This window comes from Somniosus microcephalus, chromosome 25, assembly GCF_052327205.1.
Source record: "Somniosus microcephalus isolate GS21.2 chromosome 25, FLI_Smic_1.0, whole genome shotgun sequence".
NCBI classification, from domain to species: Eukaryota; Metazoa; Chordata; class Chondrichthyes; order Squaliformes; family Somniosidae; genus Somniosus; species Somniosus microcephalus.
Genome location: NC_141011.1, coordinates 28603125 through 28622025, shown reverse-complemented (window position 1 = coordinate 28622025; position 18901 = coordinate 28603125). Strand labels below are relative to the sequence as shown.

The 18901-nt window shown below is 48.5% G+C and overlaps 1 protein-coding gene across 1 annotated transcript in view; it reads left to right on the top strand.

Moving 5' to 3' along the window:
- crocc (ciliary rootlet coiled-coil, rootletin) overlaps positions 1-18901 on the top strand; it is a 115681-nt gene that overhangs the window by 67407 nt on the left and 29373 nt on the right. Inside the window, exons 28-31 of the mRNA XM_085966978.1 lie at positions 945-1162; positions 4962-5082; positions 7070-7233; positions 12984-13424. Of these exons, the coding sequence (XP_085823104.1) occupies positions 945-1162; positions 4962-5082; positions 7070-7233; positions 12984-13424 (944 nt within the window). The remainder of the gene's footprint in view (positions 1-944; positions 1163-4961; positions 5083-7069; positions 7234-12983; positions 13425-18901) is intronic.

Sequence of the window (18901 nt, the reverse complement as noted above, 5' to 3'; positions counted from 1 at the left end):
ATGCCGATCTTAGATGAGCCATGCTCAGGGTTTACCAATATTAGTGCCCTGGTGGCTCAGTGGGTAAGTGGTCACTGGTCTGGCACTGAACCACACGGACCAGCACGGTTCCAACGTTCGATGCCTAGTCATGTTGAGTTAGTCCGTTTCAGCGGGAGTGATGGTAGAGGCCCTGCGCATGGCTTCTGGGCTACTGAGTTAGGGAGGGGAAAAAATTAGTCCGGGTTCCTGCTCTTGATCACTATCCAATAATCCCTTTTGGAAAGTGTGTGTGTGCATGGTGGTTAGGCAAGGACAGAACCACTCTTGAGGTGATGCTCCCCATAGATGAATAGCCAGCCACCACTCACTGTCCAGGCTCATACATGAGGATGGGGGCCACTAGGATAAGATAGTGGATGGTGCTCAGTGCCTGTGAATCACACTTCTGCCTGATTCAGGGTTTCAGGAGTGGCTGCGAGTAAGAGGAAAACAACTGAAAAAAAATGTTACGTTGTAAAGAAAGAAAGAGCGTACATTTATATGGCGCCTTTCATGACCTCAGGATGTCCCAAACAGCTTCACAATACTTTTGAAGTGTAGTCACTGTTGTAAGCTCCCACAAACAGCAATGTGATAATGACCAGATAATCTGTTTTAATGAAGTTGGTTGAGGGATAAATATTGTCCAGGACACCGGGGAGAACTCCCCAGTTGTTCTTCGAAATAGTGCCATGGGATCTTTCACATCCACCTGTGAGGGCAGATCTCGGTTTAACGCCTCATCCGAAAGACAGCACCTCAGACAGTGCAGCACTCCCTCAGTACTGCACTGGAGTGTCAGCCTGGATTATATGCTCAAGTCTCTGGAGCTGGACTTGAATCCAATACCTTCTGACTCAGAGGCGAGAGTGCTATCCACTGAGCCATGACTGACACCTGTAGATGTTGTTGTGCGATTTCAGGTTTTGACAACACCTTCACCACCACAACGGACGGTCAGGGCAGCCCAATCCCTCAGACTGGAACCCCTGAGCGCAGCACCATATCCCGCCCTGCATCACCTGAGCGCTCGTTCTCGCCGAACCGCAGCGAGCAATTTGTGGCCGATATTGACCCAGAAGTGGTTCGAGCAGCTCTGCGAGATTTCCTTCAGGAGCTGAGAGACACCCAGAGGGACCGGGTAAGGATGGAAGTGGGATCACTCCCACTGGTACTGAGCGAGACTAAGTAAGAATTGTGGGGTGCTGGGTGGCAGGATCTGTAATAAGGGCACTGAGTGAGGTTGGTTAAGGATGGGAATGGAATCAATGATTGCTTAAAGGCACTGGAGAAGGTGCAAAAAAGATTTACAAGGATGATACCAGAGCTGACAGGTTATAATTATCAGGAAAGACTGAACAGACTGGGGCTCTCTTCCCTAAAACAAATAGAGGTCTTTAAAATTATGAAGGGGTTTGATAGGGTAGATGTAGAGAAGATGTTTCCACTTGTGGGGGAGTCCAAAACTAGAGGGCATAAATATAATATAGTCACTAATAAATCCAGTTACGAATTCAGGAGAAACTTCTCTACCCAGAGATTGGTTAGAATGTCGATTTGCTACCACAGGGAGTAGTCGAGGTGAATAGTATAGATGCATTTAAGGGGCAGCTAGATAAATACATGAGGGAGAAAAGAATAGAAGGCTATGCTGATAGAGTTCGATGAAATTGGGCAGGAGGAGGCTTGTGTGGAGCATAAACATCGGCATAGACCAGCTGGGCTGAATGGCCTGTTTCTGTGCTGTAAATTCTATGTAATTCTTAATTCCGCATGTAAAGGTTAGCACTGGAAGCAACAATATCTGGGACTTTAGTGTTCAGTAAAGAGTCAGAGTTGACAGGTTACCTGGAGCTGACAGAACACCTTGCTGCTTTGGACCAGTCTATTGTAAGATTTAATATACCGGATTGCAGCAAATTTAGGGATGCTGGAGAGACCTGGAAGTGGCTAAATGGGAGAGGGAGCTGGTGATTATTGCAATACACAATGGGACACTTAAAAAAAAAATTTAAAAAATTCCGAAAGGTTGTGATGCTTTAAGCATCTCTGTGAGGAGAAGGAAAGTGTGTGATGAGTAAAAGCCACAATGGCATCGTGGGGACTTGAGTAACTTGTGCTCAAAAAGAAGTATTCTGCAGTTTATAAAATTAGTAATTGTCCATTGGTTGGGGAAAGGTATAAAAAGCAGTTAGCATTAACGAAAAGAAATATTAGCCAAACTAAAATGAATCTCGAAAGGAGGATGTTGAGCATACTCAAAATTAACGGGAAAGCATTTTTGCTTCTATTATGAGTCAGGGGTCAGTTGGCGAAGACACAGGACCGTGGCAGGGTGGCTCAGGCAGGATGATAGATGATGACAAGGACACTGCAGAAGAGTTCAACAGATGCTCAGTATCTTAACTGTGAGAGGGCTGGGCCCTGACCCTTGTATAGCAGGTAAAACTGAACCTCAAATGGGTTGCTCACACATCTCCAGGGAAACGGTGAAAACTAAATTAAAGGGGCTCAAGGTGGGAAAAAAGCACCAGGGCCAAATAAAATTTTGCCTAGGGGACTGAAGAAAGTGGCTGATGTCGTGAATGATGCCTGAGTAAATATTTTTAATAGTTCACTGGAAACCAACTAAGTGCTGAATGATTGGAGGCAGGTAGATTTTAAAAATGGACTAGAATCAGAATCTGCCAACTATTGACCAGTGAGTTTAACCTCTGTAGTGGGGAAATTAATGCAAAGCTTCATGAGGGATGCTATTAATGATACCTAGAACACTCGACCTTGATAGGGGATACTCACTGTGGCTTCAGAGAACAGAGGTCATGGTGACAAACCTGATCCAGCTATTTGAAGAAGTTACTAGAACAGTAGATCGGGGAATTTCAATCGATACTTGATTTCCAGAAAGCTTTCAATATAATGCCACGAGGGACTGTGCTAAAATTAAGTCCCATGGTGTCAAGGGTCATATTTTGAGATAAATTGCAAATTGACTAAAGGACTATATGCAAAGTGTGGTTTTAAATGGAACTTCTTCCCAATGGGGTGTCCCAAGGATCCATGCTGGGTTCTGCCCTGTTTACTATGTTTATTAACAATTGTTCAGTATAAAACTAGGTCCAGAATAATATAAGGCTTTGAGGACCCCTCATTTGGAGTACTGTGGACCTTTACAGTCCCCCCCACCACAAGAAGGACATTTTGCCTTCAGAGAAGGTACAGGGAAGGGCAGTGAAGATGAACTCTGACCTAATGCACTGAGCAGTGGAGATAGACTTAATGCCTTGTTTTGGGTTTATTGGAGAGGCCTAGACTTAAAAGAAATCTGAATCAGGTTTTAAATTGATCAAGGACATCGATAGAAAACAAGTGGATAGATTATTTGAGTTGGTGGGCTCGGATAGACCTAAACTGGGATGTGGGCGTCGCTGGTAAGGCCTACATTTATTGCCCTTCCCTAATTGCTCTTGAGAAGGTGGTGGTGAGCCGCCTTCTTGAACCGCTGCAGTCTGTGTGGTGAAGGTACTCCCACAGTGCTGTTAGGGAGGGTGTTCCAGGATTTTGACCCAGCGACGATGAAGGAATGTCGATGTGAGGTTAGAGTGTGGAAGTTTTATTTTTCTCTGAGGGTAATCGACCTATGGAATGGCATTCCGGAGGTGGTCATGAGGACTGACGCCTTGCAGTCCTTCAGAAAGTGTTAAATGCATTTCTGGAAACTACACGATCAGGGCAGAAGGAATATAAGATTTTGGGTAGTGACCCATGGGTTGGGGCCCCCTGGGGTTTACCTGATTGCCTTTGAAGGGGTTGAAGAGGAATTGGCTATTTTTTTTTTACTCTCCCAGGTGGACGAAGGGCGGGGAGGAGATATTTTAAGATTTGCCCTTTGGAAACGTTACCTGGTGAGCCAATGTGCTCTATTACAGAGGACAGGCTGTGTGTTTGCACAATGGTTCTCTCATATGGAACAATCCTTCTCTGTTCAGATCATTAGGGAGAGGCAGTGTTAGAGCGTCAGTCAAGACCAGCTGAGGAGCAGTACTAGCTCAGGCTGATCCCTGGCCTGCCCTCTGCCAGCGAGTGCTGATTGATGGGAATAGGCAAGGCCGTAGGCTTTGAAAAACACCATGCGCGCGCATGAAACAGAAACCTGCTCGCACATATATGAATGTGGATCATCCCACTCGCCCATTGCATGCGTTTAAATACAGCAATCCAAAAGCAGTATTTTTCTGTTCTGCTGTCAATTATTGAAGTTCTTGGCGGACACCCCCAAAAGCAAGACTGTCCAGTTGAAACCCAGAGGTCTGCTCACCCTGGGCGCAAACGGGGGATAAATGAAAGGGTGAGGTAAATCAATCCAACAGTGTTTCATTGAAAATTGTAAGAAAGGTCCCAGCAATGCAGTACTGGCAGGGCCTCCATAAAGAGTCCATCCAAGCTCGCAGCCCATGGGGCCTGGTGGATGATCTGTTGTAGTGACAGGTCCCGTCAGGGCCTCATTTAATGTTGGACGTTTGAAAAGAAAACACGAGAGGGTAAATTTTGTGAGACTGCACACCCAACCCAGAGCCTCGCCGAATGGCAGCTGCAATCAGAGAATCAGACATTGAGGACTTGCAACCCTCCCAATGTACCACGTGGAGCCGTGCAAAATCTACCCCAAGCGTCCCATCAGTATCTGAAAGAGAAATATGGGGCTACCGTTTTCAGTAAGTCTCTTCATCAGAGCAGCCATGAAGAGTTACAGCTGAAACATTCACCTGTCCTTCAGAAGCTGATCGACCTGCAGTGCATTCCAAGTAGTTCCTGTTCTTGTACTGATTGTACAATTCAAACTCAATCATCTTTTGTTTATTTAGTGCCCCTCCCTCTTTCCCAAGGGGAGGCCCTCAGCACGCGGTCGCTCCAGCTAATTCTGCCATCTTTCCCCTCAGAATGAAGCGCGCATTCAGGGCTCCAACCTGAGCAGACAGCTGAGAGAGATGGAGTCCGACCGGGACAATGTCAATAGCTGCTTACAGCAGCTGCAGCGATCATTGGCTGAATGTGAGGAAGGTTGGTCACACAGCTAATCTCTCTGATTGTGGTTTTTTTGGGGGAAGGGGGTAGCCTAAGTCATGTTAACTACACCTCTGATGTAGGAGCTGGAATTTGTGATACACTAAACAGATGCTGACCGGGGCTGACAGTAGTGGGGAATGAAACATTTACCCATTTCAGGCACTCTGTGGCAGCAGCAAGCACTCCAAGGTCAGGTACAGCACAGGTTAGATACAGGGTAACACTCCTACACTGTCCCATCAAACACTGCCAGGTCAGGTACAGCACAGGTTAGATACAGGGTAACGCTTCCATCAGACACTGCCAGGTCAGGTACAGCACAGGTTAGATACAGGGTAACACTCCTTCTACACGGTCCCATCAAACACTGCCAAGTCAGGTACAGCACAGGTTAGATACAGGGTAACGCTCCCATCAAACACTGCCAGGTCAGGTACAGCACAGGTTAGATACAGGATAACACTCCTTCTACATGGTCCCATCAAACACTGCCAGGTCAGGTACAGCACAGGTTAGATACAGGGTAACGCTCCCATCAAGCACTGCTAGGTCAGGTACAGCACAGGTTAGATACAGGGTAACACTCCTACACTGTCCCATCAAACACTGCCAGGTCAGGCACAGCACAGGTTAGATACAGGGTAACGCTTCCATCAGACACTGCCAGGTCAGGTACAGCACAGGTTAGATACAGGGTAACACTCCTTCTACACAGTCCCATCAAACACTGCCAGGTCAGGTACAGCACAGGTTAGATACAGGGTAACACTCCTTCTACACGGTCCCATCAAACACTGCCAGGTCAGGTACAGCACAGGTTAGATACAGGGTAACACTCCCACTACACGGTCCCATCAAACACTGCCAGAGAATTAAGCGCTCTACACTGACCTTACAAGAATGCCCCATTCTGCATCAGTGTAAAACTTTTCATTTCCCGCAGCCACCACCCTCTGGCCTCTGAGTGACAATTTAGTGCCAATTAGGGGCTAGTTTTGTGCTCTGTTCCCTTTCACCATTAGGAACTGGATTGAGTCCGCCCCATACTCATTTCACGTAGGACTCATAGTCAACAGAGAGAAGAGAGTCCGCCTGGACCAGATTTGAGCCCAGAGTTGAATACACTGTATCTAACCCAGTGTTGTCCATTTTAAGGGATTGGTTGCCAAATTGAAGGACTTTAGTTGCAACAATTGTACCTATGTTTATAGGGTTACTTAGATCCTTAGTTTGACCTTAGTTGGAGACAAGCCCAGGTCATTTTCCCAGATGGTGCAAATGTTCCAACTTGGACATCCTGGGGAAGCTGGGGATGACTATAACGCTCCCAAACCATCATTGTCACAGCGGCAGGGTTCCAGGAACTGTATGGGAAGACAGCATGAGAGGCATCCATTTTATTAACGGAGCAGGTTATCCAAATCCAAATTTATCCAAATCACCTTTAATTTAGATTACTTCAGGCTTGAAATTGTATGAAAAGCTCATCCTTTCTAAATGCACCAGTCTAGTCCATCCCAGTGTAAGCTCAAGCAGTGTGTGCCTGGGCTCTTTATAAGGAGCTTTAACAGATGTCTTTCTCCTGACTCCAGTGTAGGCAGCCATCTTCCAGTAAGACTCCCAGAAAGCACTTCTACACACCAAGGGTAGTGGTAATCTGGAACTCTCTCCCCCCAAAAAACTGTTGAGAATTTGGCACGGGTAGTAAGGGATACTGAACCAAGGTGGGTAGATGGAGTTAAGTTACAGACCAGCCATGATCTATATAAATGGCAGATCAGGCTCGAGGAGCTGAATGGCCTACTCCTGGTCCTATGTTCCCTGTAGCCTGATTCTGACCAGAAAGGACGGACAGTGTGAACAAGGCCAAAGTTCACTGACCCGAGCTCCTGCTTCACTGAGCCCAGGTACCAATATCAGTGGAAGACTGGAGAGGTTGTTAAGGAAGGCACTGACCCTGGATGACACTCTGTGTTTCTAGGTAAGCGGGGTATTGACGGGCGACTGAGCAGTGCTCAAACTGCACTTACGCTGCAGGAGGAGGCGATCCGTCGCAATGAGCGAGAACGCAAAGTGCAGCTCGATAAGATTGCGACACTGGAGAGGACCATTCAGTTAGCTGACAGTGACAGGAGAACCACACAGGTAAGGCTTACCATGAGCGATTCAGTCACCCAGCACCCATTTCTTACAGGAATTGTTACACCACGCTGGTTTCCAGTTTTCTCTTCACTCCTCTCCTGAAGATGTTGACCAATAGCTGGGGTATGGGCACCTCCTCAGTTTAATGTCTCATCTGAAAGATGGCACCTCTGACAGTGCAACACTCAAGTCTCAGGAGTGGGGCTTTAACCCACAACCTTCTGACTCAGAGGCGAGAGTGCTACCGCTGAGCCACGGCTGACACAGTGAACACTCCATGCGTGAGTCGAGACAGTGAATGTAGGCAGGCTATTAGGCTGTGGAGGGGATCACAGCAGGGTCCGATTTCCTCCTCACCCAATATTTCCCACATGGGTCACTTGAGTTGGAACTTTGACTGATTCCTCTCCCGGATTCCAGTTCTGAGGCTAATACTCCTTCTGCTGCCTAAGCTGGGATCAGGCCTGAAACCTGACGTGGGTGGCTCTCAATACTACATTGAGCCAAGGAGGATCTCAACCCTGCAATTATAACAGAGATCACTTGGACATCACAAGAGCATTTTAACCACTCACGTCCTCCCACCCCACACACCACTAGGAAGCATCTAATCGTGAACACGTAAACCAGGATTATATGGAAATCCAATGAAAACGACAAATTCTTAGTCATTAACAAATTCTCCTGAAGCTGCCAGCCCAGAACACATACTCTGCTTGTCTTAAACGAGCTCCCCTAGTGCTGGGGTCCAGACTGCTTTGCTTTGTCTGGTTTCTGTTTTAGTTAACGAGGGGAGTTGAGAGGTGGAGTGTCTGCCAAATTGGTGGAGCGTGTGGATACTGTGAGGCCAGGCCCAGCTCTGCCCCAGTAACAGCATTAAGGTGGAGTGTGAGAATGTCTGAAAGGGGCTGTATTATGCTGCAATACACCGTACTATGTTTATGCACACAGTTTGTATTGGGTCTTGAGGTGAGTGAGCTGGGCACTATTTGATTTGTCTCATCCTTACTTCCCCTCCACCCCAATCTTCCCCCCCAAGCTGAGCAACTTGCTCTAGCTGCTGTGTCATTCCACGGGCACCAGTTGCCACCCTCATCCTCACCCCAAACTCATCTGTGATCCTAGAGACCACATATTCAATCATGACAGATGAGCCTGACCCTGTCCTCACTCGTCATCCCCATCGGTGCAGTTCCCGGCTGGGCTTGCCGAATAGCAGGCACCCTGGTTGATTTCCCCACCTCCCCCCACCTCCCCTCCCTCCACACTTCCTAGCCCAGAACTACTGAGGCCTATTTGTGTTTTTGGTCAGGTGCCCAAGAACAGCCCCTTTAAGTGCTCCTTTCTGAATGTGCCTCAAAAATAAATGTATGTTCCCCACTCAGTCCCTCTTCCACACAGCCCTGTAGCCCCTGCACAGAGTGTTGGCATTGCCTGGCATCTCCAATCACAATCCAATCCACATCAAGAAAGAAAGAAAGACTTGCATTTATATAGCGCCTTTCCTGACCATCGGATGTCCCAAAGCGCTTTACAGCCAATGAAGTACTTTTTGAAATGTTGTCACTGTTGTAATGTAGGAAATGCGGCAGCCAATTTGTGCACAGCAAGCTCCCACAAACAGCAATGTGATAATGACCAGATAATCTGTTTTTAGTGATGTTGATTGAATGATAGATATTGGCCAGGACACCGGGGATAGCTCACCTGCTCTTCTTCGAAATAGTGCCATGGGATCATTTACATCCACCTGAGGGAGCAGATAGTGCCTTGGTTTAATGTCTCATCCGAAAGGCAGCACTTCCAACAGTTTAGCACTCCTGGAGTGTCAGCCTAGATTTTTGTGCTCAAGTCTCTGGAGTGGGACATGAACCCACAAACTTCTGACTCAGAGGCGAGGGTGCTACCCACTGAGCCACAGCTGATCCCTACCCCCTGCCATCACACCAGCTCCACAAAGCCAGTGACTGCCTTAACCACCACTCCAATTAAAAGAGAACTGCTTGCCACTCTCCCAGTGGGTTTTACCTATTAGGCTCCATGTGTGGCTTGTGCTAAATTAATGGATTTCATCCATATAGCGCCTCTCACGACCTCAGGACGTCACTGAAGTACTTTTGATGTGTAGTCAGTAGGGGTGCTACGATTGGTCTAAGTGGCCCTGAGGTTAAGGATGGGTTACTCACCCAGCAAAATCCACGTGGACATTGGGTGAATGCCGCATCAAGCTCAGTGGTGATGCCCTCCAGGACTGGATATCCTACTCACACTCACTTTCCATGTCACTTGAACGAGGTACCAAATGCCATCTGATGTCCACGGAACCCGTACCCCCAGCAAGTTCATCTTAAGGAGAGTAGGGAAGAAAATTGCAGTGAAGGGGAGAGTCTTTTTGCCTAACAGATCAAGGAATCGGGGGCGGCGGGGAAATAAGAAAAACAAAGGTGAGCAAATTGCCCAGCCGTACAAAAATAAGGAATAAACTGAGTCTGGATCTGACAGGACGCTCTGCAGCCCACGGTATAACATCCAGACCAAGTCCATCAAAACACTGGAATCCTGTCCGTCAGACTGGAAGATGAATAGAAGTTTGCTCCAGTGCCCTGGGATACAATACTAATTTGCAAGATATTGTTTAGAGAAAAACAAGGGAAAAGAAACACAGGAAATTCAGGGAGATTAGGACATCCTAGGCCATCACATTGCAGTTAATATGAGGATTAGATGGAACGTCCTTAAAGGCTAGTCCTGGAAGAGACGGCAGCTCCCGGAATCCAAGGGAACCCCACAGACTGCACTTAGCAGTGTTGGAAATTCCAGAGTTGGGTGGCTAGCATCTGGAGCGGCGTCACGTGCACTGGCTGCAGTCCAGGAGAACACTCGCTATTTCTCTTGGCACTGAGTGCTGGGGGAAGGGCTGGCAGGCAGCAAGCGGTTACAGCGAGAGAAAGACAGCCTCCTGGACTGGGGGGGAGTGGGCTGGGAGCAGATTTGTGGAAAATGCTTGGCCCGCCATGCTGCATTGATGAGGAGCCTGGCGGGTGCAGCCAAGTCCGCCTGTAATGAATGCCCACGGGTAGCAAGATTGTGTGGAGCAGTGCTGGTTGTACTGGCAGGTAGATTGAAGGTGCTGTCTGGAGTATGAGGAGAGCATGTGGGTGGGAGAGGGTGTCCATGGTTATAGTGAGAGGGAAACTAGTTCTTGGGTCACCGCGAGGTTGTAGTCAGCCCCTGGTGGCTCAGTGGGTAAATTAAGTCCCTGTTGTGTTACTAAGCCTTAGAGACCAGCAAGGTCTTTGCTGACTTAGTCAGCAACTCTCTGGTACCTTAGTGACAACAACAGCTTGCATTGATATAGCACCTTTAAGGTAGTAAAACACCCAAGGCGCTTCACAGGAGCGTCATCAGACAAACATTGACTCCGAGCTACATAAAGAGATATTGGGACAGGTTAAGCGATAGGTTTTAAGGAGCGCCTTAAAGGAGGAGGGAGAGTTGGAGAGGCGGAGAGGTTTAGGGAGGGAATCCTAGAGCTTAGTGCCTAGGCAGCTGAAGGCACGGCCGCCAATGGTGGGGCGAAGGAAATCGGGGAGGCACATGAGGCCAACATTGGAGGAATGCAGAGTTCTCAGAGGGTTGTAGGGCTGGAGCAGGTTACAGAGGTAGGAAGGGGCGAGGCCATGGAGGGATCTGAATACAAGGATGAGAATCTTAAATTTGAGGCGTTGCTGGATCGGGAGCCAGTGTAGGTCAGCGAGCACAGGGGTGATGGGTGAACGGGACTTGATGCAAGGTAGGACACGGGCAGCAGAGGTTTGGCTGTCAGCTTTGACAGTGAGTGGCAGCAGGGTATTCAGCCGTGTAGGGAACCGATACTGTCCTCACCTAACATGCACACATAGCCATTCTCCAGTAAAGGCCACCAGATAGCAATCAGGAACAGGAATCCTAGCTGATTTGCCTCCTCCCTAGCCCAGGGGGCTGAGGTTAATTGTATTGCCCCCAACTGCCAACGCAGTTGAGATTCATTAACTCTGTACAAATCAATCAATTGAAATATTCAGGACCGAGATCGCTAGATTTTTATTGGGTAAAAGGGATATCAAACAAAGGCAGGTAATTGGAGTTGAGGTACAGATCAGCCATAATCTGATTAAATGGTGGAAAAGGCTCAAGGGGATGAATGGCCTACTCCCGTTCCTATGTTCCGAGGATCCACCATCTGTTGAGTTTGGCTGAATGCGATCCCAAGCAGTGCGTTTACCAACTGAGGCACCCAAGGGAGCTTCCTCCTTTTTGTAAGTTTTAGGGGAAAATTTTCAGTGTTCCACTTGCTGAACCATGCCTGCCGAGAGTGCACATCAGCAGACTGCCTATGCACCGCCCGTGATTTTTCATTCTTTAACTTTCATGGAGTAGGAAGGCAGAGAATCTCCCCTTTATTCCCTTACACTAAACCGTGTCCGTAACACGACAGAAAGAAATAAAGAAATTGCATTCCTATAGCGCCTTTCACGATCCCAGGATGTCCCATGGCGCCTTACAGCCAGTAAAGTACTTTTGAAGTGTAGTCACTGTTGTAATGTAGGAAGCGAGGCAGCAAGTTCCTGCAAAGTGATAATGACCAGGTCATCTGTTTTGGTGACATTGGTTGAGGGATAATTATTGACCAGGACACCTCTGCTGCTCTTCTTTGAAACTGTGCCAGGGGATCTTTTTACGTCCACCTGACAGAGCAGTCGGGGCCTCGGTTTAATGTCTCATCCGAAAGATGGCACCTCCGACAGTGCAGCACTCCCTCAGTACTGCATAAGAACATAAGACGTAGGAACAGGAGTAGGTCATTTGGCCCCTCGAGCCTGCTCCGCCATTCAATAAGATCATGGCTGATCTGATCTTGGCCTCAACTCCCCTTTTCTGCCTGCTCCCAATAACCCTTGACTCCCTTACCTTTCAAAAATCTGTCTATCTCCACCTTAAATATATTCAATGACCCAGCCTCCACAGCTCTCTGGGGAAGAGAATTCCAAAGATTCACGACCCTCTGAGAGAAAAAATTCCTCCTCATTTCCGATTTAAAAGGGTGCCCCCTTATTCTGAAATTATGCCCCCTAGTTCTAGATTCCCCCACGAGGGGAAACATCCTCTCTGCATCAACCTGTCAAGCCCCTTCAGAATCTTATATGTTTCAATAAGATCCCCTCTCATTCTTCTAAACTCCAATGAGTATAGGCCCAACCTGCTCAACCTTTCTTCATAAGCCAACTTCTTCATCTCCGGAATCAACCTAGTGAACCTTCTCTGAACTGCCTCCAATGCAAGTATATCCTTCCTTAAATAAGGAGACCAAAACTGTACGCAGTACTCCAGGTGTGTTCTCACCAACGCCCTGTGCAGTTGTAACAGGACTTCCCTACTTTTATACTCCATTCCCTTTGCAATGAAGGCCAACATTCCATTTGCATTCCTAATTACTTGCTGTACCTGCATGCTAACTTTTTGTGATTCATGTACAAGGCCCCCCCAGATCCCTCTGTACCTCAGCATTTTGTAATCTCTCTCCATTTAGTGGAGTGTCAGCCTAGATTATGTGCTCAGTTCTCTGGAGTGAACCCACAAGCCTGCTGACTCAGAGGCGAGAGCCCTACCCATTGAGTCACGACTGACACCAAGATAAAACACAAGAGGTGAAAAGCAGTACTGCACTCCGGCGCCTCCAATCACTATCTTCACTGTTTGTGTTTTAACTGCAGGACAAAATGAACAAAATGAAAGCAAATGAGGCCAAGCTGGAGAATGAGAAGCGCAAACTGAAGGAGATCCTCGATGCCTCCGAGAGCCGCATCACGAAGCTGGAGCTGGCTCGCCGCTCGCTGGAGGGAGAGCTGCAGAGAATGAAGCTGGTCATGAGTGACCGGGAGACCGAGATCCAGGTGCTTCAGGACCGCATCGAAACCCTGCAGAGGCAGGTGGCCGACAGCCAGACCAAGGCCAACAGCCTGCAGCTGACAGCAGACCGGCTGAATTCCTCCCTTGCCAAATCGGAGGCGGGAACAGGCCAACTGAAGGACAAAGTGCAGAACTTGTCGCTGTTGCTGTCCGACAGGACAGCCGATGCCTCTGCACTCCAGGAGAAGGTGATGCAACTGCAGAAGGCATTGACCAGCAGCGAGCACGACCGCCGCATCCTTCATGTGAGTGTCGCCATGGTTACACTGCCCGGCAGGACCCTCACTACACACACACAAATCACATTTCTGAATTTTACATCTAAAATACACCCACTGGGCTCCCACTGGCAGTCTGACCTGCTCCAGAATTAGCTGCACTCTTTATCAAACATATTTATTTAAAGAGGAGCCTCTTTTCCATTTCAAGTGGCAGTCTCAGCAACATTACTTCCTAGACTCACCTATGCCTGAGCAGTTCATCTATTCTCTTCCTTTTCTACCATCCTCTTCCTCCTCTGCATTCTCTTCCACATTTTCTTTCTCCCTTCCTCTCCATCTCATCTCCTTCTGTCCATCCTATTTTTCTCTCTCCACGTCTCTATCCTCTCTCCCCTCTTACCCTTCTCTTCCTCACCATCCTTTCTTCCCCCTCCATCCTCTCTCCCCCTCTCCCTTCTCCTCCCCCTCTCCCTTCTCCTCCCCCTCTCCCTTCTCCTCCCCCGCCAGCTTCTCCTCCCCCTCCATCTTATCTTCTCCCTCCATCTTATCTTCCCCCGCCAGCTTATCTTCCCCCGCCAGCTTCTCTTCCCCCGCCAGCTTCTCTTCCCCCGCCGTCTTAGCTTCCCCCGCCTTCTTATCTTCCCCCACCAGCTTCTCTTCTATCTCTCCATCTTTTCTTCCCTCTCTCGGACCTTAAAGGGGCCCCTTTAACAGCCCGTTAAAGGGGCCACGCGGCCCAAAAAAATTACCCGGTCTGGCCTACATGTGACTCCAGACCCACAGCAATGTGGTTGACTCTCTAACTGCCCTCTGAAATGGCCTAACAAGCCACTCAGTTGCATTCAAGAAGGTGGCTCACCACCACCTCCTCGAGGGCAACTAGGGATGGGCAATAAATGCTGGCCTTGCCAGCGACGTCCACATCCCGTGAATGAATTTTTAAAAAACCTTATCTTTCCCTCCATCTTCTCTTCTATCTCTCCATCTTTTCTTCCCTCTCTCGGACCTACAGAGCCGCGGGGGTGGGGGAGGCTACTTTTTAATTTGGTTGGACATTTAAAGTAATTATGTAAGCGTTCCTCCTTCAAGGAACACCACCAAAAACAGGTTATCTAATTATTCATCTCAATTACAGTTTCTGGGACCGTTCCATGTGCAAATTAGCTGCCATGCTTGCTTACATAGCAACAATGACTACACTTTAAAAAGCCTTCATTGGCTGTGAGGCCCTGTGTGGGATGTCATGAACGGTGCTATATAAATGCGCCTAGATGGATATGTAGGTAGGGTTAGATGAAATAGGGTGGGAGGAGGCTTGTGTGGGCCAGGTGGGCCGAATGGCCTGTTTCTGTGGGGTAAATTCGATGTAACTTCTTTCTTTTCTGACTTTCTTCCTAACAGTTGAGATTAACGTGCAGTTATAAACAACTGGGCCTCAATGTCGGCTTTTGTTGTCCTCCCTTTCACTGTCCCTCTTAGCCTGTTGATTCCTTAAATCTTTTTAGTCCCCAAGTGTGTACTGACGTCTGAGCTGCTCACACACCCTGTTTCCTCTCAACCTGGCAAAGGTGGCTGGAGATCGACAGGCCAGACATAACAACGCACCGCCTGGCTGTGGGCCCAGGAGAGGCTGGGAGCCTGTTTCATTCTGAAGGTGTCTCTCAGGATAGGTGCATGCGATGGTATTGGCTGCCCCTGTGGCTACGGTTAGTAAGGTAGAAAGATCAGAGCTGCTGAGAATCGCTAAACAGGGAATTGGCTCCTGTATAGCGTGAGGGTGGCTAAAGGCAGAGTAGTTTTGTGCTGGGCACAGTTATGGCCCCATAACACAAGTTTGTTTTTGCTACTAATAGTTATTTTAGTAATCATTCACAACTCCTCAGATAATGAAGCAGTCCATGCCTGCATGCAACAAGACCTGGATGAAGTTCACGCTTGGGCTTATAAGTGGCAGGTAACATTCGCGCCACAGAAGTGCCAGGCAATGACAATCTCCAACAAGTGAGAGTCTAACCACCTCCCCTTGACATTCAACGGCATTACCATTGCCGAATCCCTCACCATCAACATCCTGGGGGTCACCATTTACCAGAAACTTAACTGGACCAGCCACATAAATACTGTGGCAACAAGAGCAGGTCGGAGGCTAGGTATTCTGCGGCGAGTGTCTCACCTCCTGACTCCCCAAAGCCTTTCCACCATCTACAAGGCACAAGTAAGAAGTGTGATGGAATACTCTCCACTTGCCTGGATGAGTGCAGCTCCAACAACTCAAGAAGCTCGACACCATCCAGGACAAAGCAGCCCGCTTGATTGGCACCCCATCCACCACCTTAAACATTCACTCCCTCCACCACCGGCATACCGTGGCTGCAGTGTGTACCATCTACAAGATGCACTGCAGCAACTCGCCAAGGCTTCTTCGGCAGCACCTCCCAAACCCGCGACCTCTTCCACCTAGAAGGACAAGGGCAGCAGGCACCTGGGAACACCACCACCTGCAAGTTCCCCTCCAAGTCACACACCATCCTGACTTAGAAGTATATCGCCGATCCTTCATCGTCGCTGGGTGAAAATCCTGGAACTCCCTCCCTAACAGCACTGTGGGAGTACCTTCACCACACGGACTGCAGCGGTTCAAGAAGGTGGCTCACCACCACCTTCTCAAGGGCAATTCTGGATGGGCAATAAATGCTGGCCTTGCCAGCGATGCCCAGATCCCATAAGGAAACTTTAAAAAAAAATCAGGGATGGGGCATCTCAACAAAAGGCCAAGTGTTGGTGATGTAGTGTGTGTGACAACCTGTCTGTGTATGTGTCTGACAGCCTGTGTGTGTGACAGTGAATGTGTGTGTGTTTGGGGTCATTGAATGTGTGAGACAGCCTGTGTGTATGTGTTTGGGGTTGGGAGGGGCCGTCGCTCTGCCAGTGGCCTACTATTACACTAACTTCCCAGTCAGTATGATGGTCATGCGGATCAGAGACAAACTGAACTGGACCCCAGAGCACTGAGCTCCAGTGTTGGCGTCCTCACTTCTTCATTAGCTGCCGGTCTGAGAGTTCCTTACAAGGCGGGTGTCCGTTGCCTTTACAAATGCAAAGCCATCACCCAAGTACAAAAAACAGCTGGGATGGGAATATGAGATGGCAGGAGAAGCTGAGCCAGAGGGATGAGAAGAGGTAGAGACAAGGCAGGGCTGGGAATGTAGAGGAAACACAGATTAAAACAGGGAAGAATTGAGGAGTGAGAAGGGAGAGGGAACAATGGGACGGGGGAACGACACAGTTAGTGCAGTCATTTTACACTTAAATTTTTTTAGAAGCAATGCAAGTGTGCGAGTGGCACTGAAGGAGAGGCACAGCATGCACGAGCAAACATTCTACCTAAGAATTAACAGGAATTTTCCAGACTAGTGAAAGAAAGAAAGAACTTGCATTTCTGTAATGCCTTTCACAACCTCATGACATCCCAAAACGCTTTACAGCCAATTAACTACTTTTGAAGCGTGCTCACTGTTGTAATGTAGGGAAACGCAACGGCCAGTTCAGGCACAGCAAGCTCCCACAAACTGCAATAAGATAAACGACCAGATAATCTGTTTTCGGTGTTGGTTGAGGGATAAACGTTGGCCAGGACTGCCCCGCTTTTCTTCGACTAATGCCATGGGATCTTTTACATTCACCTGAGTGGGCAGACGGGGCCTCGGTTTAACCTCTCATCCGAAGGACAGGACCTTTAGCAGTGCTGCACTCCCTCAGTACTGCACTCAAGTACGTCAGCCTAGATTATGTGCTCAAGTCACTGGAGTTGCACTTGAACCCACAACCTTTTGGCTCGGAGGTGAGAGTGCTACCACTGAGCCGAGGTGATTTGTACAACACACCCAGCACTATCAAGGTTAGCGTCAGATTTATACTAAATGAGCAGAACGGTTCAAATCTAAATTCTCCAAATGCAAACAGGATACCGGGATTGATTCAAAGTGTCCAAAACCACCAAGATTTGTAACTTACTCTGATCTCATTGTTGGCCCAGCCTCACCTCAACACACTGGCCCCGAAATTCCTCGGGTTGCCGATTTGCAGGGCCAGTGGGAGGCTACCTCATCAGCATGAACCAGGCGGGTGTAACGCCACTATAAGTGCATCTCTGCCACCTGCCTGCCCCATGCCTGCCTGTTACCCAGGTCTCCCAACTCCAGCCATGTTCTCCTTGGTACCTTGAGCAAGGGGCTGATCCAGTGAAATGTTTTTTAAAAGTCTCTGAGGCACTTGTCCAGGCTTAGAGCCTCCTCACCTCTGGCTCTGCCCCGGCCATTATTTGCCTTGTAAAGGGTGGATGGAAGTTTCAACCTCTTACCAGGCACTGAGGAATCTCCCGGAAACAGCAGCGTCCTGGTGCAACCATTTCTCTGGGGATTCTGCTGGTTTTCTGCTGGAGTTACAGCAGGAGACTGGTGGAAACCCCACAGAATTTCAGAGCCACAATGTTTATAAGACAAAGTTAGACCTGTAGTGGTGACTGCGCAGAAACGTAAAACACACTGGCTGGCACAATGCCAGAACCGTGGAGCTTTCCTTACTTTAGTACAATAGCAAAATACTGCAGATGCTGGCCGAAATAACAACAGAAATTGCTGGAAAAACTCAGCAGGTCAGGCAACATCCGTGGAGAGAAATTTGAGTTGACATTTCGGGTCGAAACCCTTCTTCAAAACTGGAAAGAAAAGAAAATAGATCAAAGGCAGGGCTGCGATCGAACAAAAGAAGTAAAAGAGACAATAAAAGGTATTCGAAACCAGACGAGATGGTAATAGGCCAGAGGAGACAAAAGACAGCTGAGATTAGGTGTGAAGTGTACTGGCAGGGTAGGAGGCAGCTTCCAGGTGGGAGAGAGAAACAAAAGGAAAGGGGGCAGGGGGCGGGGGGGGAAAGGAAGACCCAAAACAAAGGGGTGGAAAAAATTATAAGTAAAAAAGTAATAGGGGCCGAGGTTATGATCTGAAATTGTTGAACTCGATATTGAGTCCGGAAGGCTGCAAAGTGCCTAATCGGAAGATGAGGTGCTGTTCCTCGAGTTTACGTTGAGCTTCCGTGGAACAATACAAGAGGCCAAGGACGGTGAGGTCCGAGTGGGAATGGAGCGGTGAATTAAAATGACAGGCGACCGGAAGCTCGGGGTCACCCTTACGGACTGAACGGAGGTGTTCCGCAAAGCGGTCACCCAATCTGAGTTTGGTCTCCCCAATGTAGAGGAGACCGCATCGTGAGCAGCGAATACTGTATACTAGATTGCAAGAAGTACAAGTAAATCGCTGTTTCACCTGGAAGGGGTGTTTGGGGCCCTTGGCAGTGGGAAAGGGGGAGGTATAGGGGCAGGTGTTACATCTGCGCTTGCACGGGAAGGTGCCAGGCGAAGGGGAAGGGCTGTTTGGGGTGATAGAGGAGTGGACTAGGGTGTCTCGGAGGGAGCGGTCCCTACGGAATGCTGAAAGGGGAGG